General features: G+C 38.4%; 1 protein-coding gene and 1 long non-coding RNA gene across 2 annotated transcripts in view; one reads left to right on the forward strand and one right to left on the reverse strand.

The window, feature by feature from the left end:
* Positions 1-13,233, forward strand: part of LRRC43 (leucine rich repeat containing 43) — a 28,640-nt gene extending 15,407 nt beyond the window's left edge. Inside the window, exons 6-12 of the mRNA XM_074298215.1 lie at positions 140-327; positions 2,403-2,500; positions 7,426-7,567; positions 8,023-8,238; positions 8,592-8,765; positions 9,615-9,669; positions 12,041-13,233. Of these exons, the coding sequence (XP_074154316.1) occupies positions 140-327; positions 2,403-2,500; positions 7,426-7,567; positions 8,023-8,238; positions 8,592-8,765; positions 9,615-9,669; positions 12,041-12,168 (1,001 nt within the window). The 3' untranslated portion in view covers positions 12,169-13,233. The remainder of the gene's footprint in view (positions 1-139; positions 328-2,402; positions 2,501-7,425; positions 7,568-8,022; positions 8,239-8,591; positions 8,766-9,614; positions 9,670-12,040) is intronic.
* Positions 13,234-20,864: 7,631 nt separating this feature from the next.
* The window catches only part of LOC141560321 (uncharacterized), a 10,137-nt gene continuing 6,271 nt past the window's right edge, over positions 20,865-24,730 (reverse strand). Inside the window, exons 2-3 of the long non-coding RNA XR_012487693.1 lie at positions 23,602-23,665; positions 20,865-20,979 (exon numbers count right to left, since the gene is read on the reverse strand). This is a non-coding gene — a long non-coding RNA (uncharacterized LOC141560321). The remainder of the gene's footprint in view (positions 20,980-23,601; positions 23,666-24,730) is intronic.

Below are 24,730 nucleotides of genomic sequence, written 5' to 3' on the forward strand. Positions count from 1 at the left end.
GACTACCCCCTCGTGGCCAGTGCCACAAACTGCATGAGCCTTCCCAAGGTTGGGGTTCAATGAGGGGCACTTGCCTGGCACCCCGAGGACACCGCCTTCCCCAGGTCTCTATGGACTGACAGCCACCTTCCCGTTCCAGGGCTTGCAGAAGAAAAGGCCTATTTAACAGTGACTCTGAAGAAAGTCTCGGGGGTTTTGGACTCCTCTGTCTTGGACGAAGAACCAGCGCCTGAAGGCCCTTACATTGCTTATAGCTACTACGTGACGTATAATTTTGTAGAGGATGAAAAAGATGCTGGGAAGGAGTTTGCCAGTAATAAAGACGAGGTAGGTGAGGGGGAGTGGGAGGAGGAAGGAGGGAGATTGACCGGGAGCAGGAAATGGCAGAGCACCCCAGTATCTGTGCCAGGAAAACCCTGTGGATGGTGTGGTCCAGGGGAACATGGAGAATCCCACAAGACCAAGCAGTAATAGCTCAGCCCCCCGACTCCCAACAAATCTGCCCCTCCAGACGGGCAGCCCCTTTCTCACACTGAGAGGCCGAAGCCCGGGCTTGGAATTAGGTGGTTTCCCTGATGGAAACCAGAGAAGCTTAACATGAGTGATTGGAGGCCCTGTGCGACACTCTTGTGGCAGGCAGCATGATGGGCCATAGACCGGCTGGACCCCGATTTTTCTCCTGACTCTCCTAGGAATCAGCGCACGGCCTCTGGGCCCCTGTTGATTTGGGTCCAATTTGCCACAAGCTTTTAGAATTGACCTGGTTGAGATCATTGTACAGAGCAACAGCAGGATTATTCAATGATCAATTCTGACGGACGTGGCTCTTTTCAACAATGAGACGATTCAGGCCAGTTCCAATGATCTTGTGATGGAGAGAGACATCTACATTCAGAGAGGCCTGTGGGAACTGAATGTGGATCCCAGCAGAGTATTTCACTTTTTTGTTGTTGCTGTTTCTTGCATTTTCTTTTCTTTTTTAAAAATTTTTTAATTATTAATTTTATAATTATAAATTTTTTTGACAGTACATATGCATGAGTAAATTTTTTTTAATAACATTATCCCTTATATTCATTTTTCCAAATTGTCCCCTCCCTTCCTCTACTCCCTCCCCTAGATGACAGGCAATCCCATACATTTTACATGTGTTACAGTGTAACCTAGATACAATATATGTGTGTAAATCCAATTTTCTTGTTGCATGGTAAGTATTGGATTCTGAAGGTGTAAGTAACCTGGTTAGAAAGGCAATAGTGCTAACACTTTACATTCACTTCCCAGTGTTCCTTCTCTGGGTATAGTTATTTCTGTCCATCATTGATCAGCTGGAAGTGAGTTGGATCTTCTTTATGTTGAAGATATCCACTTCCATCAGAATACATCCTCATACAGTATTGTTGTTGAAGTGTACAGAGATCTTCTGGTTCTGTTCATTTCACTCAGCATCAGTTGATGTAAGTCTCTCCAAGCCTCTCTGTATTCCTCCTGCTGGTCATTTCTTACAGAACAATAATATTCCATAACATTCATATACCATAATTTACCCAACCATTCTCCAACTGATGGACATCCATTCATCTTCCAGTTTCTAGCCACTACAAAAAGGGCTGCCACAAACATTTTGGCACATACAGGTCCCTTTCCCCTCTTTAGTATTTCTTTGGGATATAAGCCCAGTAGTAGCACTGCTGGATCAAAGGGTATGCACAGAATGGCTGGATTCTTTCACAACTCCACCAACAATGTATCAGTGTCCCAGTTTCCCCACATCCCCTCCAACATTTATCATTATTTGTTCCTGTCATCTTAGCCAATCTGACAGGTGTGTAGTGGTGTCTCAGAGTTGTTTTAATTTTGCATTTTATTTTCTTTCTCATTTTTTCCCATTTTGATCTGATTTTTCTTGTGCAGCAAGATAATTGTATGAATACATATGTCTATATTAGATTTATATGTATTTTATCATGTTTATTGGATTACTTGCCATTTAGGGGAGGTGATAGGGGAAAGGAGGAGGGAAATTGGAACACAAGGTTTTGCAAGGGTCAGTGGTGAAAAATTATTCTTGCATAGGTTTTGAAAATAAAAAGCTTCCAAAAAAAAAGCAAAAAAAAGAATTGACAGTTTCCTCATCTGTAAAATGGATTGGAGAAGGAAATGGCAAACCACCTCAGTATCTCTGCCAAAAAAATCCATAAATGATACTACTGAACAACCATAACAAACTGAGGCAGATAGGTTAAGTGATTTGCCCAATAAGTGTGTGAGGTCAGACACACACAGAGACAAAGGCTTGAATTTAGGAAGATGAGTCTTCGGGATTTTAGACCCTGGCATGGATGCCTAATCTCATTTGCACTGGGCAAAACCTTGGTCATGTTTGTATGTCTCCCTGGCAGGTTATGAAATCCACAGAAAGCCCATTACTGTCAACTGTGCTTTCCAGCGAGGAAAATGATGAGACTGAAGCAGATCCTCGGCTCAACCCAGCTCCAGGGTAAGAATGGAAACTACTGGAGTTGCTAGTGGAGTCTGAATGAGCCCAAGATGATGGATTAAAAAAAATACTTATCTCTTATTATAATTAGCATTTTCTTCAAGTATTTTTTTAAAAGCATTATTCAGGAGTAGCTATGTGGTACAGTGGATAGAGCAAGAGCCCTGAGGTCAGGAGGACCTGAGTTCAAATGTGATCTCAGACACTTAACACTTCCTGGCTGTGTGACCCTGGGCAAGTCACTTAATCCCAGTTGCCTCAGCAAATAAATAAATAAAGAAGCATTATTCTGAGGATGATTTATAGGCTTCCTAAGAAAGAAAGGTTAAGAGCTTCTGCCCTGGATTTTGGTTTGCAAGACTGAGCCACGTGGCTCAATATTCTAGAGAAGGATTAAATTTCTGATTCCTTCTTACCCAAACTATTCAGCTTCCTCTTCCCATTACACTCAAATTTCCTTTTGGCAGAATAATCAGGGAAGGAGATAAGGGTGAGTGGTTTGGAGCTAAATTGTGTTTTCAATTTTACTGAGTTTTTGACCAGAAAGTCCTTTTGTTGTTGAACATTTTTATCAAGTTATATAATAAGTTCTAATTCTGGTTTAACAAAAAAAAAGTTCAGATTCATAAGCAATAATAAAGTGATTGTATGTGAACCCATAAATTCTATTAGTTCTATTTAACCTCTTGGAGTACTGATGATCAGTGTTCTGATGCTGTTTAGGAACAAAATTCAATTGCTGTCAGCCCACCCATCATCCTTGGTGGTTATACACACTCTACAAGACTGGCAATCACTCTGGGAGCAATGCTGAACTCTCTGGTCCTCAGAAAGCTGGCTAGGCCCATCCCCATTCCTCTGCTTTCATACTCAGTTTAAGAGTAGATTTACTCATTAGTTAGTTCTTGGTGCACATACACTACAAGAGAAAGAGAGAGACAGAGACAGAAACAGAGACAAAGAAAGACAGAGAGAGAGAGAGAGATCTTTCCTCCTTACATTTCAGTTAAAGTTATTCACAAAAAAAGCAACATCGTGGTCAAGTGCTGGCTTGCCCCTCGTTCCCCATCTTCAGTTACCTTCCTAGCCCCTCATCAGCTAATGAAAAATAGGTTTTATGTGTGTAGCTACGTATACAAGTAGCTCCTAATACAAAAAATCTCCTTATTCTCTGGGGACTTCCTTCTCTAGCTCGTTGATGCTACCTATGTGGAACCTGGGAACTTCAATACCGGCATCCTCTCCAGGGTAGCCCTTAATCATGGAAGAGCCTCTTCACAAGAACCCAGGCTAATAAACATCAGTAAAATCTTTAATTTTTTTTTAAGTCAGAGAAAATGAAGAGATTCCTCAGCACGCAGCCCCCTGCACTCAGAATTACAGTTTTTTACCCAAGGGAAGCTCTAACAAGGGCTGTGGAGAGCCAGGGTATGGTTTTTCCCATCACTCCTTTTCTCTGGGGTCCCCTTTGTCTAGGCCGCATGGCTTCTTGTCCAGTGGCTCTTGGCAGGGCCTCCTGGGATTGGTCACTGCTCCCCATTTTCTGCTTCTGGTGATTCAGCTCTTAGCACTGACTTTTATTCCTTTCAGTCCCACTTCTTGTCACTCAGCTTCTTGGTAGATTTCTGAGGCTTCAGAATCAGGGTCTTCAGTCCTATGGGAGCTTTATTTCATATGTCCAAATGCTGCCTCCCCTGCTTTTTAAGGCTGGGGTCTTTCAGGATGCTGGGGATGTTTCTTTTTTGTCTTGTTCAAAGAAGTTGAAGTATTTTACACCGTTCGGATTGAGGTGATTCATGTCCATCACAGTTGATCATTGTATAATCTCGTTTTTGCTGTGTACAATGTTCTCTTGGGTCTCATCTCTCTAGTACAGTTCCTGTCAGTCTCTCCAGGCCTCTCTGTATTCATCCTGCTGGTCGTTTCTTACAGAACAATAATATTCCATAACATTCATATACTATAACTTATTCAGCCATTCTCCAACTGAAGTTTCCTGTTCCTTGCCAATGAGATAATTGTAAAGTGCTTTGCAAAGAACATAGGAGGCACTTACATGCTTGTTTCTTTCCCTCCTTCCTTCCTTTTTTCCATGACTTGTTTCTCTGCTCCCCTCCAGTACACTACACAGAGATGGCCACACCTTTGATCTCGCTATCACCCACAGATGTACGCCTTGTGTGTTCCTAAATTCTGAGACTAGATGGTCAGATCATGGTCTATTGTCATTCCACCTCTCCTTCCGCCTTACAGTCTGTTCTTCGGCCTCTCCAGAGTCTCCAGTGTCCTCACCCTGGCTTCCTTCTCAACACCAGCTGCCCTCTCTCTCCTCCATCACTGCTTCTCTCCTGCCAAGCCCTAGGGCTGGATTTTTATATCCTTTCATGTGTGATTGAACCAAGTGGAAGAAAAATAGGGTAATCTATTGACTGGGTCCTCTACAAATTTATGTGACAGAATTTCAATGAGGATGAACTGAACTGAATTCAACTGGGTTGAAGGCCTCCAAGCCTTCCTCCTTTTACATTTTCCTAATTGACTCGCCATCCCACTCACTCTCACCACTTTCCAAACATCTTCATCCCCTTCTCCCCATTCTCTTAATCGTGACTTCTATTTTATACACAGAAAAATGGAGACCATTAGTCAGGAAGTCACTTTTTCTCCCCTTTCCTGCAGCACTCGGATAGCTGCTTCTGTTTTCTCTTCCATCACCTCAATTTCAAGAGAAGTAGTCTTCCTTCTTTTTTTCCCTCTTTTGGAGGCAGTCAGGGTTAAGTGACTTGCCCAGTGTCACACAACTAGTTAATGTTTGAAGGTGGATTTGAACTCAGGTCCTCCTGACTCTAGGTCTAGCTCTCTCTCCACTGTCCCACCCAGCTGCCCCAGGCCTCCTTTTTAGTGGCGCAGAGGAACCCCTCTACTTGTGCCTTGGATTCCACTCCACCCCATCTCTCCCAGAAGATCACCCCCTTCATATTATCCACACTCCCACTAACCTGACCACTGATGGCACCCCTAGTGCCTCCAGGACCCCGATGTCTCCCCCAATTTGATGTGACCATCCCCAGCAGCCCGCTGTATTCAGGGCCTTTCCTTCCTTCCCCCTCACCCCCTTCCTAACTTTCTGCACCTCATCATCCAGCTAAAACTGCTCTCTCCAAAAGCACCCACCAGCACTCATCACCAAACCCAGTCATTTCTCAAAACTCATTCTTCCTCAGCTTTGCAATCGTGAGCAGCAGTGGTCATCCTCTCCTCCAGAAATCACTCCTGCCTGGGTTTTGTAACAGCATCTCCTTTCTTACTTAAATGAGCCTTCAGTGAAAGTCACTTGTGGAAGCCTAGATAGAGTTTCCTTCTTCTGCTCCCTCCCCCACAACCACTTTGTTGGATCTTAAAATGACAGATTAACAATTAAATATTAGGACTGAATATTAGTCTGGTGGCCTTGGTTCCCACCTTAATGAAAAACCTCCTTTCTTCTCTCCTTTTCCTCCTCCTCCTCCTCCTCCTCCTCCTCCTCCTCCTCCTCCTCTTCCTCCTCCTCCTCCTCCTCCTCCTCCTCCTCCTCCTCCTCCTCCTCCTCCTCCTTCTTCTTCTTCTTCTTCTTCTTTTCTTCTTCTTCTTCTTCTTCTTCTTCTTCTTCTTCTTCTTCTTCTTCTTCTTCTTCTTCTTCTTCTTCTTCTTCTTCTTCTTCTTCTTCTTCTTCTTCTTCTTCTTCTTCTTCTCTCTCTCTCTCTCTCTCTCTCTCTCTCTCTCTCTCTCTCTCTCTCTCTCTGTATCTGTATCTCTCTCTCTTTGTCTCTGTCTCTCTGTATCTGTATCTCTCTCTGTCTCTGTCTCTTATTTTTTCTTTTCTTTTCTCTTTTCTTCCTTCCTTCCTTCCTTCCTTCCTTCCTTCCTTCCTTCCTTCCTTCCTTCCTTCCTTCCTTCCTTCCTTCCTTCCTTCCTTCCTTCCTTCCTTCCTTCCTTCCTTCCTTCCTTCCTTCCTTCCTTCCTTCCTTCCTTCCTTCCTTTTTTTTTCTCCCTCTCTCCTCCCTCTCGGTCTCTGTCTCTTTCTTACTTTCAATTCTGAAGCAATGATCTGTCCTGAAATCCTGTTACAATAATTTTAACAAACATCTAAGTACTTTCAAACTGGGTAGAAATTTAAAAAGGAAAAACTAGAAACTTCTACAGTATAGTTTTGGATGCTAATCAGACACAGAATGGGAATATCTTAATCTAATTAAGGTTATTTCCTATCTACTCTTGAGTAGATTGAATTGTTTAGGGAAAATTTTGGTTTTTCAAGGGTTTTCCGATTCAAGTTGGGCCAATAGTATAGTATATTGATTTATCAAACAAACAAGAATGGCCTATGACAGAGAGAGATTTTTCAAAAGCCAGACAAATTTCTGTCCTATTGGGGTTTTTTCTCTTAGAATAAATTAGTTAACAAGTTTATCTCTAGCAGGTTTGTATACAATGCAAAATACAGAATTTTCCTTCGATGCTTCACATACATGTTATACATTTTACTACTCTGCCAAATGATAGTAACCAACCTCAGTCCAGAAAGAGGAGGAAATAAATGCGCCACTCACCTTCCATACTGGAGACCTGGGTTGGATGGATGTGATTAAATCGATGTTCTTTCTTGCTGAACTTTCCCCCCTTCTCTTTTAAATATATATATTTTTAAAATAAGGGGTAGTTCTATGAGAAGGGAAAGGAAGAAGGAAATGTTTGAGGAAGAAAGAAATGTTTGGAGAAAAAGGTGATGTTAACATCAAAGATGTCAATACCTTTTTTTTTTTTCTTTTTTCTTTTTCTTTCTTTTTTTTTTTTTTTTAAAGAAAGTTTGTCATCTCCCCCACCCCTTTTTCACTAATCCCTAGTTTATGGTTATTTGACAGCTTCCTTTGCCCCCTCCCCTAAAGGTCAGTCCTCTTTAGCACAATTCGAAAACCTTGGAGCAATGTTATCGAGTATAATTACAAGATGAAACATACTTTGAAGGACCTGATACCCCTGAAGGCCTTCCTGTTGCTGGGAACCAACATTACCATAGTGGAGGAAAAGGTAATGGTGACGTTGTAGGGAGTGAATGATGTTCGGGGGTAACCCAGTAGTCCCACCCCTCAATCTGAGCCATGTCTGAGCATTGCTTGATCTGGGGTATACTTTGGAAGATACTCCCAATTTCTTAAAAAGCTGTTTTCCTTAGTGATGCTCCTAGAGGCTGGGTAGCCTCTTATTCACCAGGAAAGGATACAATTTAAGGGATTCCTTCTTGCTTACTGCAACACAATGGTCTACTAAGGGGCTTTCTGAAAGTGGCTTTTGTCTTTTGAACACAGTGCCCTGGTACATAGTAGGCACTTAATAAATGCTAATTGACTGGCTGACTGAAGTTCTGGTCTCCCCAGGGAAATCTCTGCAAGGCTTATATCCATGTTCCAGATCATTCAGTCTAGTGTACGAGGGAGGAGGGTGAGATAGGAAATATTTATTGGAGATATTTTTGATTTCCCTAGAAAGTTTCTTGGCAAATTCTTCCTACTCCAGTGGAAAGTCCCCCACCTAGCAAGAAAGGAAAAGGCGAGAAAGGCAAGAAGGGGAAGGGAAAAGAGAAAGAGAAAGAAAAAGAAAAAGAAAAAGAAAAAGAGAAAGAGAAAGAAAAAGAAAAAGACAAGAAAAAGGGGAAAAAGGGAAACAAAGAAAAGGAAAAGGAAACAGTAAAAGAAAAAAAGGTAGGTCATGATCATGGACCATGTACTCCTAGCTTTTGATGATGGAGTAGGATCAAGGTATGTCTATTTCTCTCATATATAATAAATGTTAGCTCTTAATCTCCAATTTTTTAAATTATCAATTCTCTTATAAGTATTTTAAAGTTAAATAGATATTTTTATCAAAGACCTTTTAAAAATATTTTCACATAAACCGTATAATATACAAGATTTTATTTTTATTGAAATTATAGGGAATCTTTTCCTAATATTAAATTATCTTTGCAAGATAATGGTGTGTTCTCATATAATCTTCTCCAAACTCTTTTTAGACTCTGCTCAAACCTAATTTTTCTATTCTTTCCCCACATAAGTTAAGAAAAAAGGATTCGCCTAAGGAATTTCGTCACGATCCTCCCATTCTCCGAGTCTTGGGAAGTCAACTGCTGAACCTGGAGCCCTTGCTCTCTGGGGAGATCCAAGTGACCTCTCTATGCAATTTTGGGACAGTCCGTACTGCTGAAACTGACAAGTTGACCTGGATAAAGGTATTGGCTACTGACTCTGGCCCCTGTTTTCTCACCAACTCAGCTCCCTTGCTCCCACATCTTCCTTAGTTACATTCTCCCTTAAAAAGGATGGCCAAACCCAGCGAGAAATACAAATGGGACCTCTCCCCCTCACCATGAGGGCTACCTAGGCTACTCTTCCTCTGCTCTGATTTGGCTTTCACATTTTAACTTGCATAGAAGAGAGAATCTGTGAGGAGAGAATTGGATGGGAAAAGTGAATGTTCCCTCCTCCAGGCTCCCACCACACACACTAGGATCCAAAGCTAGATGCTGAATCTAAGCAAATGACTGATCCTGGAGACTCAGAGGAAGAAGAAAGAATGGTGTTGCGAACCAGGAGAAATCCAAGGCCTGGACCAGACTTAGCAAAATGGCCCATTCAGAGCTTCCCAGGATCAAAACCATGGAATGCCAAAGCTCGAAAGGGCTTAGAGAGTGTGAGAGATAGAACAGAGCTGAGAACATGGGATGTCAGACCTTGAAAGATCTAACCCAAGGGCAGATAGTTGGCACAGTGGCTGGAGCATTGGAGCTAGGGGACCTGAGTTCAAAACCAGCCTTACATATTCACTAGCTTTGTGACTCTGGGCAAGTCACTTAACCCCATTGCTTAAAAAAAAGTTCTAATTCAGCTCCTCATTTTGTGGAAAAGAAATTCAGCTAAGATTAAATCATCAAAGCTTTACTAAATATAAGCTGTGCTGAGGCCCAGAGAGGAAAGTGAAATGTTGAATGCTATATCTAGTAAATGGGAGCACTGAGACTGGACCCTAGAATCTCTGCCCTAACCATTCCAAAAAAGATTCCTTTTTGCTGTTTTTGCAGAACCAAAAGACCAAGACCAAGAAGAAGACTGCAAAACGAAAGGCAAAAGAGCAAGGTAAATAGACTGGGATAAGAGGAAAGAAACAGGTATCTGTGGAGCACTTGCTGTGCCAGGTCCTGCTGGGAAAGAAATGTCAGAAATGGCACCCACCCGCAAGAAACTTACCTAAGGATCGAGAGTAGCAGAGGAACCCACAGGAAATAATGGAGACTTCTAAATTTATATCAAATCCTCTGTTGGAGCTATGAAGTCATCCATGTGGATATCTTCTCTAAAAAATAAGATTGTGACCCATCCCTGCCTGCCTGCCTGATTCCCACATCATCCCCAAAGTTGGTGCCTTCTTCACTTGCTCTCACATCAAGAGAATGACAGGGGTCCACACAAGTGCTCGAACAGCTAAGATCACACTCGACAATCCATCTTTTTTTTTTTTTTTTTTTTTTTAACATAGTCATCTCTGATGACATCTCTGCATTGTTCCTCCTTTATAGTTCTTTGTAATCTTTGGCCCGCTCAAGCCTTCCACTCACAATTCCATTGTCCTTTGGTGATCCTCAGTGTATGTTCTTTGAAAATTCTAATATTCTATCGCTTATACTCATAAAATACCTCCAGAAAAATGTAGACATTAAAAGGATGGGTATTTGTTTCAAGAAGAAGGCTGGATCTTTCTTGTTCTCCTCCTCTCAATTTTGGACCCGACTCATTGCTTCTTTAGTGTTTTTCTGCAATATGCAAAGTTTCTTTCCAGTATGGGCTCTGTCCTGTGTCAGAGGAACTATCTGGCAGTTCTTTCTACAAATTGAACTAATGAAGAAGACAATGTAAAAACTGGGCATTTTTCATCCCCTTCGTTTTTATTGAGGGGATAGTTAGGTCAAATACCTCAACGTACTTGTAGTTCTAATTGACAAAAGCTCTGCAGTGTCCTGGGGCTTAACATAATGCAGCACCATGTCATCTACAACCCAGATTCTTAAACAGAGGCTTATGACTCCATCTGGAATCTTGTAACTGAATGTGGAGATTACAAAATTATGGTTTATTATCAATAAATGTTTGATTTGTTTACTTGTTTTGTGTTCCTATATACCTAGAGTCATATAAGAATTTCTCAGATGAAAAGGGGTCGTGAGTGGAAAAAGTTTTAAGAAGCCCTGATCTAGAACCAAGAAACTGTCTTTGATGTGAATTCTGTTCTAGTTATCTTCCCATGACAATATGTTTCAGGCAAACATATGGCTTTCTATTTTATATTTCCTTTGATTGTGATAGAGAACTGCAATTACTCTGAGATGGTAAAGGCAGAAGTAGTGATCATGGTCTCAGACCAAGCAAAAGCAAAAATAGACACATCCTATATAATTTTACTGTATGTTTTCTCTGTGGAGTTACTCTTGTTTTCTAGGTCTACAAAATTCACTTATCACTGGTATCTTCTGTTTATTTATTTCTATTTCCAACCTTGTTTTCTAAATTGACAGTTTGTGTCAGGGCCAGGCTCCAACTACTTCTGCCCTCTTGGATGGGACTGGGTGCCCCTTTTTCCTTTCTTTCAATCATAAGGTCTGAATTCTGCCTCCATCCTGGGCCCTCTTCTCTTCTCCTTCTAAACTACTTTGCTTGGTGGTCTCATCAACTTCCATGGATTAAACTAATTTCTCCATGCAGTTGATTTACAGATTATGTATCCAGCTCCAACCTCTCTCTCGACCTCGAGTCGGTTTTCCCATAGATGACTTAAACTCAACCCATCTACAGTGGAACTCACTCGTCCTCCCTAAACTCTTCTTCCCCCTTCCTCACTTCCCTCTCAGTCACCCAGCCTTACAGCCCCTATGCCATCCTCAGCTTCTCACTCTCACCCCCATATGCAATCTGTTGCCAAGTCCCCCCATCCGTCTTCACAATATCCCTCTTTTTTGCCCCCTGATAGAAGTGCTCATCACCTGCTACCTGCACTACGGGCGTAGCCCACTGGCTGGGCTGCCCTGCCACAAATCTCTCCCCACCATGTCCATGTTCTCCACCCAAGTGTTAAATTAATCTTCCTAAAAATACTGGTCTGATAAAGTCACCCCCTCTCCCTATCCAGCAAACTTTAGTGTAACCCAGCCCCTTCCTGCCTCTCCAGTTCTGCTCCTACCTTCGTCCCAACTATGTCCTTTTCTTCCTCCCACATGACACATCATCTCCACACTGAATTCCCTACAGCTGTCTGAATCTTTTTAACCTGGTTTGTCTTCAGGCTATACAACCCCTGGGGTTAATAGTTTTCACTCATTTATTCTCCACTGGGAAAAGACCAAGTGGACTTTTTGGGCCAAGAGTAAATGATGGCCATTTCCCAAATGTGTTTGGAGTTAGTGGGAGGGAATGACCCCCCTGACTTACAGCTAATGTACTTATCTTATGTTCTCAGAGAAAAAGAAGGAGGTGTCGATATTTGAAGCGCTTGATTACCAGCCAGATCCCCTAACATTGGACTTTGAGATCCAGCTGTGTCACTACAAGTCCCTAGCAGAAGCAATGAAATCGCCCTGCCCGTGATCTTCTACCCCATACTTTATCCCTCTCGGACTTTGATGATAAAAAAGGTTTGGTTATAAAGGGTAGCTTTGGTTGTAGCAACTGGTTCAAATGCATTTTTTTTTATTGCACAATCATATACCGCAACTTGTTCAGCCGTCCCTCAGTTGAAGTATCTTTTCAATTTCCAATTCTTTGCAATCACAAAAAGAGCCGCTATAAATATTTTTAGATATATAGGTCCTTTTCCTTTTCCTCTGATCTCACTGGGATCCAGAGCTAGTAGTGTTATTGCTGAGTCAAAGGATATGCAGAGTTTTATAGTTCTTTGGGCAAAGTTCCAAATTGTTGTGCAGAATGGCTGAACTAGTTCATAATTCCACTAATAGGCCATTAGGATCCCAGTTTTTCCACATCCCTTCCAGCATTTGTCACTTTCCTTTTCTATCATGTTAACCAATCTGACACGTGTGAGCTAGTATCTCAGAGTTGTTTTGATTTGTATTTCTCTAATCAGTAGTCATTTAGAGCATTTTTTCATGTGACCATTGATAGCTTTGATTTCTTCTTCTAAAACCTGCCTATTGACCCTTTATCAATTGGGGAATGGCTCATATTTTTATAAATTTGGCTTATTTCCCTAACATTTGAGAATTGAAGTCTTTATCAAAGGAATTTGCTCTAGAATTCCCCTCTTGCCCCCACCCACTTTTCTATTTTCCTTTGAATTTTGTCCACATTAATTTGGCATATGCAAAACCTTTTTAAAATTTCACAAACTCAAAATAATTAATTTTGCTTCCTATTCTCTTGTTAGACCATGAACTCTTCTCTCCACTCAAATTCTTTTTTTATTCTGAAGCAATTGGGGTTAAGTTAAGGGATCATATAGCTAGGAAGCATTAAGTGTCTGAGGCCAAATTTGAACTCAGGTCCTCCAGGCTTCAGGGCCAGTGCTCTACCCCCTGCATCACCTCGCTGCCCCTTCTACTCAACTTTCAAAGTGATCTTTCTAAAGTTCATATCTGACCATGTCACACTCCACCCCATTCATTAAAAGAATCTATCATCTTGTTGATTATACAATCTGCAAATCTCACCGATGAGTTCTTTTCCCCAGCTGCATGTGATTTTATTACTTTGGCAAATAACTCAAAATTTATACATTCGAAGCAAAGGCTATTCATACTTCCAACTGGGTGGGAGAATGTTTTTTTGTCCTGTAACCCTAGACTAGCCCATCAATTTGGTTCTCATTGGAAATCAAACAGGATTTAGAATCCTATCCATTTCTGTTGAATTGAACATGCTTTTGAGTAATGCTTTCTTGCTCAAATAATAAAGCTTTTCAGAATAATTGGAAGATTATCGGCAGGTAACCAGGCAGTTCAAAGTTCTCAATTTTTCATCGCCAATTACACAGTACATTCATCCTGCACCAAAGGAAGTCTCTCATGATCCATGAGGGAGTCAGGCCCTCATAGTCAGCCTCCAGATCTGCTTCTTCCTAAGAACTTCAGCCATGGGAGGGTGGCTGGACAGAATGGCCTGAGCATTCATGTGCCCCAAAATAACAATGGTTTGTCAATAGAAGGGAGCAGCTGAAATGCCCTACTGCTGAACTTGTACGTGAACCCAGTCACAACGTTGAATGGGATAGCAGGATCCTTTGGATTCTTTGGCAAGAGAAGTTGCATCTGTTTATGAAATTTGACACATTTCTGACAAAATGTTCTATCTATGGGCTGGATGCCAGCGAGAAGTTGAGAATAAAATCAGGAGTTTCAGGCTTGGGTCACTGGAAGAATGGTAGTTCCCTTGACAGTTCATTGAGAAGAAGAGAAAATTTGGGGGAAAGAGAATGAGTTTTGCTTTGGATATGCTGAGTTGAAAATGCTTATAAGACATCAAGAGTTCCGATAAGCAGTGGACTTGTGATGGAGAGAGCCATCTACATCCAGAGAGAGGACTGTGGGAACTGAGTGTGGATCATAACACAGCATTTTCACTCTTTTTGTTGTTGTTTGCTGGCATTTTGTTTTCTTTTTTCTTTTTTTCCTTTTTGATCTGATTTTCCTTGTGCAACAAGATAACTGTATAAATATGTATAGATGAATTGCATATATTTAACAGATATTGGATTACTTGCCATCTAGGGGAAGGGTGATGGGAAGTGGGGAAAATTTGGAACACAAGTTTTGCAAGGGTTGACGTTGGAAAATTATACATGCATATATTTTGAAAATAAAAAAAGATTTAATTTTTTTAAAAAAAAGATTTCCAATGAGCATTGGTGATGCAGGCCTGTGTTAGGATTACAAGGTGAGAACTCAGGTTGTCTGGACAGTGACAAGGTGAGAACTCAGGTTGTCTGGACAGTGACAAGGTGAGAACTCAGGTTGTCTGGACAGTGACAAGGTGAGAACTCAGGTTGTCTGGACAGTGACAAAGTGAGAACTCAGGTTGACTTGACAGTTCTCTGGCTCTGACCTTTGGTTGGGGCCTTTAAAGGGAGTTTACACCTTAGGAATTCTAAGAGGAGCACGTTATTCACCACGAAGTATTTCCCCACGCCCCATTGAGTTCTCACATGCCTATTCTCTGGGAGGATAAAAGAAGGGCAGCATTGGGTCTGGGAGAATCGGCTCTGATATAGAGTTGTGACACCAGGCAGGCTGAAAGGAGACCAGTCTGATTTGGGGAAGGACAAGAGCTGGAGGAGATTCAGAGCTCCCAAGAAACCTGTGCACAGAGGAAAAGATTTTACAGATCTCCTCCAGAGAAGGATTATAATTAAGCAGGCGACCAGTCCCTCGCAATTCAAGAACTTTACATTTTGCTTATCCTGACAAGGACTTATTCTGAGCCCTTCAGAGGAGCTAGCCTGGACCTTGACAGGTCTGGAGTTCAGAAGAGAAAATAAGCCTGGAGATCTAAAAACCATCTGCATAAACCTAATTTAGCCAATGGGAATTAATGAGATCACCTGGCAATATAGTAGAGACTGTGTCCTCCTTTCTTTTTTTATGTTTGCATTGGTCACCTCTTTCCTCCCTCCCCTAACAAATAAAAATCCCCTCCATTTTAACAAGTCAACAATCATACAAGACAAACATGGCTCATGCCTGAAAATGTGATATATCTCTCTAGTCCATCACCTCCTTGTCAAAGGTGGGAAGCACGCTTCATTCTTCAAGCTCTGGAGCAGTCATTGCCTTGATCAGACAGAATTCTTTAACAACATTTCAGACATTTTCAGGCCATGTGAGCAACAACAAAAAAAATGACCAGATATTTTCTTCAATCCCCCAAAGTCTCAGACTCCTCAAAACAGAAATGTGGACCAAAGATAAAGCAACTTCAGCTGTTGGAACACCAAGAGTCTGAAACAAGGTAAGAAGAAAAACCAAGAACCCCCAACCCTAGAACTAACTTTCATTGACACTGAGCTCATGCAAAACCCTTCTTTCAACCTCTCATTCTATTGGCAGGAAGGCCACATTAACAGACCCAAGGACGCAACAAAGGCTTCTATGAAAACTCACCCCTATGTCCGCCATCTTTTTGGTGCCATGGAGCCCCTGGCTCTAGGTTATGAAATTTTAGTGGGTTAAGTCACAACTCTGGTAGCAAAAGCCTGCCAAGGGTTAGAACTTGGAAGCACCAATGCTGCAAAGCTCTGAAGTGCAAATAACTCTGAACTCCCAGTTCTGGGTCAAGAAATTAAGAAACAAAAGTAGGATAAATCACCAAGAAAGGACACTATGCATATGGGAAGTTGAGAGGGAATAGCTGGGGCCAGTTCTGACTATCCAAAAGTCAGCTGGGGAAGACCCTAGAAGCTGGTGAACTCTGAATTGCTTGGTGTGGGAGGAGGCCACAGAGATATTTTGAGATCCAGCCCCCAAAAAAACTATAATTAGAGGAAAGGAGGGAGTCAGTAAATGAGCAAATGAAACTGGAAGTACCAAAGATTCCAAGAAGTAGTAATCTCAAAGATCTTGAACATAAATAGAAAACAAGAAAAACAGCAATAATAGAAAAAAAGATCTAGTAAATGGCAATAAATACTATAGAATGAAAGAAAATCATCCAACATTTGATAAGAAAGAGGACCTTGTAGAAGTTGAGAACATGGAACTACAATATGCTATTACAACAAGTGATTTAAAAGAGAAATGAGAATTATGAGAGCAGAATTTATGTCTTGTACAGTAAAAAGAAAAAAAGAATGAGCAAAATGGAAAAACTTGAATGATCAATGGCAAGCCTCACCAAAGAAATGAGAGAAGACTAGATTGAATGTGCAAATACACAAAAGTAAGAGACAATCTAGAAGAGAAGCAAAAAACATTTAAAATAGTCATTATGTAAATAAAACATAGATCATGAAGACAAGATGTCAGGACAAAATATATGTATATATTTTTGCTGAGGCAATTGGGGTTAAGTGACTTACCCAGGTCACACAGCTAAGAAGTGCTAAGTGTCTGAGGCAAGATTTGAACTCAGGTCCACTGTGCCACCTAGCTGCCCCCCAAAATAATTTACTGCAAACAACTTTTTAAAAGTATTTTTTTCAAATTATATGTAAAATCAATTTTAACATTGTTTTTTTAAAATTTGAGTTCCAAATTCCTTATTTTATTTCCCTTCCCCTTCTTAGAAAAGCTAAACAATTTGATATAGATTATACATATGAAGTTATTCAAACATTTCTATATTAGCCATTTTGCCAAAAAAAAAAGACACAAAAAAGTAAAATTTTTTAAAAAGTATACTTTAATATGCATTCAGACACTATCAGTTCTCTCTCTGAAAGTAGATAGCATTTTTCATTTTAAGTCCTTCAGAATTGTCTTGGATTTTTGTGTTGAGAATAGCCAAGTCATTCACAGTTGATCATCATGTGATTTTGCTATTACTGTGTATATTCTTCTCCTGATTCTACTCACTTCACTTTGAAGTCTCTCCAGTTTTTTCTGAAATTATTTTGCTCATCATACCTCATAGCACAATAGTATTCCATTATATTGATATATCACAATTTGTTTTACCATCAGAAAAGAATAACAATATAATGAAATTAAATAACAAGAGAATTTCTGCCTAGAACTTCTGAACATGGGAAACAAAATTCCAATTGAAAGAATTCAGATTGCTTTAGGAAAAAATAAAAAACAAAGTTGCACACTCCAAGATGTTGTTATATCAAGCAATTCAGAAATAAGTTTACCAAGTCATCAGGACAAATACCTTCAAATGCAAAGGAAAGGCTATTTGAATAATGCAAGATTACTCCATACCCACTAGAAAAAGGAGGAGAGAATGGAGACTAGGATGAAGTCCACAGTGACCTAATCTGCAAATTTAACAAAAGAAAGATATTACATAATAAAGAATTCAAAATACTTTTAGAAAGAAATCAGTATGGAAGTAGATATCTTCAACATAAAGAAGATCCAACTCAATGATGGACAGAAACAACTACACCCAGAGAAGGAACACTGGGAAGTGAATGTAAATTGTTAGCACTACTGTCTATCTACCCAGGTTACTTATACCTTCGGAATCCAATACTTAACGTGCAACAAGAAAATGGGATTTACACACATATATTGTATCTAGGTTTTATTGTAACACATGTAAAATGTATGGGATTGCCTGTCATCGGGGGGAGGGAATAGAAGGAGGGGGGGATAATTTGGAAAAATAAATACAAGAGATAATATTATAAAAAAAATTACTCATGCATATATACTGTGAAAAAAAATTCTAAATAAAATTTTAAAAAAAAGAAAGAAATCAGTAGTGAAGAGATTCTTTGCTTCTCAAACATCCCAAACAAGGAAATTCAAGACTGACAACAGAATGACAACAAAGATGAGTGACTCTTTTCTAAATGTATACCTGAAGACAGGATGAAGGCAGAAATTTGGGAGAGACATCTATGACTAGGAGCAGAATCTGGTGATACACTGCCTACAGGTGTAGGCTTTTGTGGAACAATATTACTATTTGGGAAGTTACATGAAAGGGGCAGGATGTATAGAGGGGGATAAAGAAAAATGAGTGATATGCAAGGGTCAAATCAAAAACTAGCAATGAGGGGAAGGTGACCACTGAAGAGCCTACAGGGGAGAGTGTGAAGAGGGAGAGGGTGGAGATTGTATTAAGAATGCAGAGAAAAAAAAAAGAGACCACATGATTAGAGGGGCCATGAATCAGAGAATAGGGATCTAAAGCAAACAGGAAAGATGGATGATAAAAAGTGAAAAAAATCCTTTTTTGAAAGAGGTACAAAAAAATTTTTTTTAAATCTGGTTCCCTTTCCCTCCTTTATGATCTCTTTGGGATATAAGCCCAGTAGAAATCATAAAGGAGGGAAAGGGACCCACATGTGCAAAAATGTTTGTAGCAGCTCTTTTTGTAGTGGCAAGAAACTGGAAACTGAATGGATGCCCTTCAGTTGGGGAATGGCTGAATAAGTTATGGTCTATGAATGTTATGGAATATTATTGTTGTATAAGATACGATCAGCAGGATGATTTCATAGCCCATAGGCCCATAGAGGCCTGGAGAGACTTACATGAACTAACACTAAGTGAAATGAGCAGAACCAGGAGATCACTGTACATGGCAACAACAAGATTATATGAAGATCAATTCTGATGGATGTGGCTCTGTTCAGCAATGAGATGATTGAAGCCAGTTCCAATGATCTTTGAAGAAGAGAGTCATCCATACTTAGAGGACTGTGGGAACTGAGTGTGGCTCACAACATAGCATTTTCACTCTGTTGTCATTTGCTTGCATTTTGTTTTCTCATTTTTTCCCTTTTAATCTTATTTTTCTTGTGCAACAAGATAATTTTATAAATATGTTTACATATATTGGATTTAACATATATATTTTAACATATTTAACATATATTGGATTGTCATCTAGGGGAGGGGTCAGGAGAAGGGGGGAATTTTGGAACACAAAGTTTTTCAAGGGTTAATGTTGAAAAACTATCTATATATATGTTTTGAAAAGAAAAAAGAAAAAAAGCGCAGTTCTTGAGGAAAAGAAAGAAAGAAAAAACTCGGACAGGGCAAGCTAAAGAAGAGAGGAATTTACTAACTGGGAGTAAAAAAGAAAATAGAAATATATAGTCAGTCAAAAAAACGACAAAACTCAAAGGGAAAGGGTAAGAACAAAGAAGTGGGGTTCAAGTGTAAAAGAGAGTCAGTGGGGGATAGGGCCATCTTTAAAAAGATTGAATTATGGCAATTAAAAAGATTTGAGAAACATATTCGGGTAATTTGGAGATTTTATTAATAATGCCATTATTTCTTAAACCAAAGACCATCATGGGAGCTGACTCAAAGCTTATATATTCATGTGGAAGAAGAGTGTTCAAAAGGATGTCAATTAATTCAGGTTGATTAACAATCTCTACATCCAGATCACCCCCAGCCTTGGTCAATTAAGACAAAAGGGTCAGTCTGCACCCAAGCTTAGACTAGAGATTCCTTATAAGGTTGGGTGGGGTAGGATAGAGGAGAAATTTAGTTCAACCTTCAGAGACTAAAGTTATAGAATGAGGATAAAGAAAAGGGAGATCTCTGAATCTCCTCAAATAATTAGTTATTAATAATCACCTCTCAAACTGAAGGAACATAATACTATGCTTCTTTTTCCCCTTTTTCCCTGAGGCTGGGGTTAAGTGACTTGCCCAGGTCACACAGCTAGGAAGTGTTAAGTGTCTGAGACCAGATTTGAACTCGGGTCCTCCTGAATTCAGGGCTGGTGCTCTGGCTGGTGCTCTATCCACTGTGCCACCTAGCTGCCCCCCCATAATACTATACTTATAGCAGAAGAATGGAAGGAATAACATGGGGAAAAGCAATTTTATAGCTAGACAGAGGAAAACATAAACCCAATTCATAACTTTTACATGGGAATGGATTAAACAATTCAATAAAATGGGGGGAAAAATCAGTTGGATTTAAAAAAAAAAACAACCCTATCTACTGTTGCTTATGAGAAACCCATTTTTTAAAAATACAGAAAATAAAATGGAGGGAATGGGGAAGCATTTACTATACAGCAAATGAATCCATACAAATAAAAGTTGCCATAATTATATCAAATAAAGCAAAAACATTCAAAAAAATCAAAGGGGTCAAATAAGGAATGTACATTATACAGAAAGGAACAATAGATAATGAACCCATATCAGTAATTTATGTGCTTCAAATGTCTTATTGTCAAAATTCATAAAAGAAGCATATGAGTTTTAATAAGACAAAGATAATAATACAATAATGACAGAAGATTTCAATATCTTTCTCTCAGTTTTAGATAATTAGCAGAAAGAAACAAAATTTAAAATATAGAACTGAAGAAATTTCTGGAGAAACTAGAATTAAATGATTTGTAATATCTTTTCAATAGAAGAGCAAAAAAATACATGTTTCTATGCATCACATTTGGAACTTTACAAAAGTTGACCATATGCTAGGGCAAGGAGATATTGCAAATAAATGTTTAAAAAAAATACATCTTTTACATACTATGATATAGGAATAATAGAAATTGGTTCAGAGACCACAAACAAAAGATACAGACCCAAATGGAGACTTCATAAAATTGTAAGCAAAGAACAAATCATAGAAACAATATGAATAAAAGAATGAAAAATATACCAAAATTTCTCAAATGTAGCCAAAGCAGTCATAAGGAGGAGGATGGGAAATCACATCCTTATAATTTTATGTTAATAAAATAGAAAAAAGGAAGATTAATGAACTGGTGCATTTTTTAAAATTAGAGAATCAACTCCACCTGAAAATAAGCACAAAAGATATTAAAAGTTAGAGGGAAAATTGATAAATTAAGAACAAAAAAGAAAATAAAAGCAGTAAGACAAAAGCTGTTTTTTGAAAGACTAATAAAATTCAAAAATCCTTAGCTAATCTGATTTTTAAAAAAGATCACAATAATAAATAATCAAGGTAAAATTGCAGCAAAATGAGAATAAAATGAACCATCAGAACATATTTTGCATAGTTACATTTTAACAAAAAATAAAAGCACAAAACAAACAGAAAATAGAAAATTTTTAAAAATATGAAATAACCAAACTATCAGAAAATCAGAAAGAGGTCTTAAATAATCCAATATCAGAATCCAATATCAGGAAAGGAGTACCTATACTTCACAAGTCATTTTCAAAAATTAAGAACCCTGCCAGAATCCTTTTAAGGAACAAATATGATGGCAATATCTACACTAGGGAAAGATAAAACATGTAAAGAAAATATAAATTAATACAACTAATTTTTTATTGATTCTGTGATAATTATATTATGGGATAGCATAATTGAATATTGACTTAAAACATTTAAATAAATCCTATCAGATTACAACAATTTATCCAATAAATGATTCGTTATGATCAAATTGAATTTATATGAAGGATGCAAGAATGGTTGAACATTAAGAAAACAACATAATTAATCATATTAAAACTCAAAAAATTCCAAAGCACATAACCATTTTAATAAATGCAGGAAAAGCCTTTGACAAAGTACAACTTTTTTGTGCTAAAAATCCTACAAAGGTAGGCACAATGAGACGCTTTAATATTATAAAAAGCACCTATGTAAAAACAAAAACATTATTTATAATGGGATTATACTTGAACCTTTTCCAATAAATACAGAAATGAAGAAAATATGCACACTCTGCCCATTATTATTTGATATAGCACTAGAAGTGTTAGCAATAGCAATAAGACAAGAAAAAGGAATGAAATAAAGAGAAATAAGAAAGAGAAACATACCTGTTTGTTGTTCATATGGTTTATTTAGAAAAAAAAACTTCAGAGAATCTTCAAAAACGTTAATTGAGACAATAGTTTTAACAAAGTGACTGGTTATAAAATAAATCTGCAAAAACAGCATTTCCATATAATAACAAAACACAAGAAGAAATACTAGAAAGGGAAATCCCATTTTGAATAATTATAAAACCTACAAAATATCTGGGGATCAACCCGCTAAAGCACACAAAATTTTTATAGATTAAATTACAAAGCACTACTTGAATTAAAGAACAACTTAAATAGCTGGAGGGATAGTCAGTGCATATGGCTCAGCCATGCCAATATTATAAAAATGACACTACTAATATGAGTTTACAATTTTAATGTTATACCAATCAAGAGGATACTTTAGAACTTGATAAAATTAAAACAAGATTCATTTGGAAAAACAGAAGATCTAGAATAAGAAGAGAAACAATGAAAAAAGTATGGATAATGGAAAAATAGGACTTCCAGACCTCAAATTATATTATAAAGCAGCAGTCATCAAAACCATCTAGTGTTGGTTAAAAAAATAGATCAATGAAATAGACCAGACAGGAGAGTTTCAGAAACAATAGAACTACAATCTAATATTTGATAAAGTACCAAAAAAATAAGTTATCTGGGGAGAAACTCCCTATTCTGCAAAAGCTGGAAAGCAGTCTGGCAGAATTTAGGCTTAGATCAGCACCTTATACCCCATATAAAAATATGTTCTAAATGAATATGTGACCTAAATATTAAGAAACATATTTAAAAATTAGAAGAGAAACATATCATATGCCCCTCATAGCTATGAGGAAAATATGTATCCTTAACCAAATAAAAGATAGAAGCAATTAAAAAAAATAAAATTGATATCTGATTATTTGAAACTGTAAAGCTTCTGCACATGTAACATTAGAAGAGAAATTTTAAGTTTTTTTTAATCAAATTTCTCTGACAAGGGGTTAGCATCCAAGATATAGAAACAATTAATATATAAAATTAAGTCATTCCCCAATAGACAAATGTTCAATGGTTATGAAATAATTCTCAAAAAAAAAATTACCAAGTATTCACAACCACATGAAAAAATGTTTCAAACCCCTATAATGAGAGATGCAAATCAAAACAACTTTGTTTCACCTCATATCCTGCAAATTGGCAAAAATGACAACCATTGATGTAGGTGTTTATGAGAAGATAGACACACTAATATATTGTTGGCAGTTGTAAAATGGCAGAACCATTCTGGAAAGCAATTTGGAATTATGCACATTAAAGTGACTAATGAGTCTTTGAACCAGAGACACTGTGCTTATATCTTAGGAAAGTCCTCAATGAGAAAAAAAAGTCCCTTTATAGTACAACATACTTATACCAGCATTTTTGGTGATGTAAAAGATTGGAAACATCATGGATTGGAAACATAGGGATAAATAAATTGTGGTGCATGAATGTACCACATAGGCAGAGCCAAGAACACTACATAGCAACTACAACAATATAATTGGACAGAACAATGCATAACCCCAAATCAAAAGTAATTGTAACAAAATTAAAAAGATCAAGTGGAACTCTAATGAAAAAATATGAAAAGATATTCCCAACCTAACCTTTGGTGGAAGTGGGAGGTGCACATCTTTTTGTACTTCTCAATACATCGGTCAGTTGATTACTCTAAAAAACAAACACAAAAAAAAAAAAAAATCAAACCAGTATTTGTCCTTTGGGATGACTCATTACTATGGTAATGTAAGAAACAGAAAATATCAAGAAAAATTATTTTTAAAAACTTAAAAGCACTATTATGGTCACTGTATAAAATGTGTTCCTGGTAATGTTCATTTAACTCTGCATTTTCAGATTTCTTTGAATACATCCCTTTCTCAAGGTATAATAACATTCCATTATATTTATATACTATAACTCCTTTATTTCCCAATTGATATGTATCTCTATAAAAGTGTTGTTATTGATATGTTTGCAAATATCCCTCTTTTATCTCTTTTGGGTCGATGCCTAATAATAGTGACATTGAGTTAAAAGGGGCAATTTCATGATTTGGGGGGGATGTAGTTCCAAGTTACCATTTAGCCTTACTCAAATCATAGTGGAACAATTTCACATTTCTATCTGCAGTCCCTCCAATAATGTCTTTTTCCTATTTGTCATCTTTGCCAATCTGACGGATATAAGGCAAAACCATAGAATTGTTTTCATTTGTATTTCCCTTATAATTATTTGGAGTCTTTAAAAATAGAATTATTGAAGGTTTCATTTTATTCATCTATTGGGAAATGGCCCTTGTATCTATTGAGTTCATTTCCTATATCTCTTCTAGACTATCAGAACAGCCTTCAACTGGTCTTGCTCGCTCAAGTCTCTCCCCATTCCAATCCATCCTTCATATACCGTGTTTCCCCGATAATAAGACACTGTCTTATTATTTTTTTGGGACTAAAAAACACCAGAGGGCTTATTTTCAGGGGAGGGCTTATTTTATCCTCCATCATGCCCCTTTTATCCTCCATCATGCCCATTTTAGCCTCCATCATGCCCCTTTTAGCCTCCATCATGCCCCCTGAGTGCTTATTTTATTCTCCATCGCTTACTGAACTTACCGAGTTTTTAGATGGTCCTGTCTCAGCTCTACTCCGCGGCGCTGCTCTCAGTAGCGCCAGCAAGCAAATCACCAGGGAAGAAGAGGATGACGCGCTCACTGCTGCAGCTCTGATTGGATGC

Source organism: Sminthopsis crassicaudata, chromosome 1, assembly GCF_048593235.1.
Source record: "Sminthopsis crassicaudata isolate SCR6 chromosome 1, ASM4859323v1, whole genome shotgun sequence".
Classification (NCBI taxonomy): Eukaryota; Metazoa; Chordata; class Mammalia; order Dasyuromorphia; family Dasyuridae; genus Sminthopsis; species Sminthopsis crassicaudata.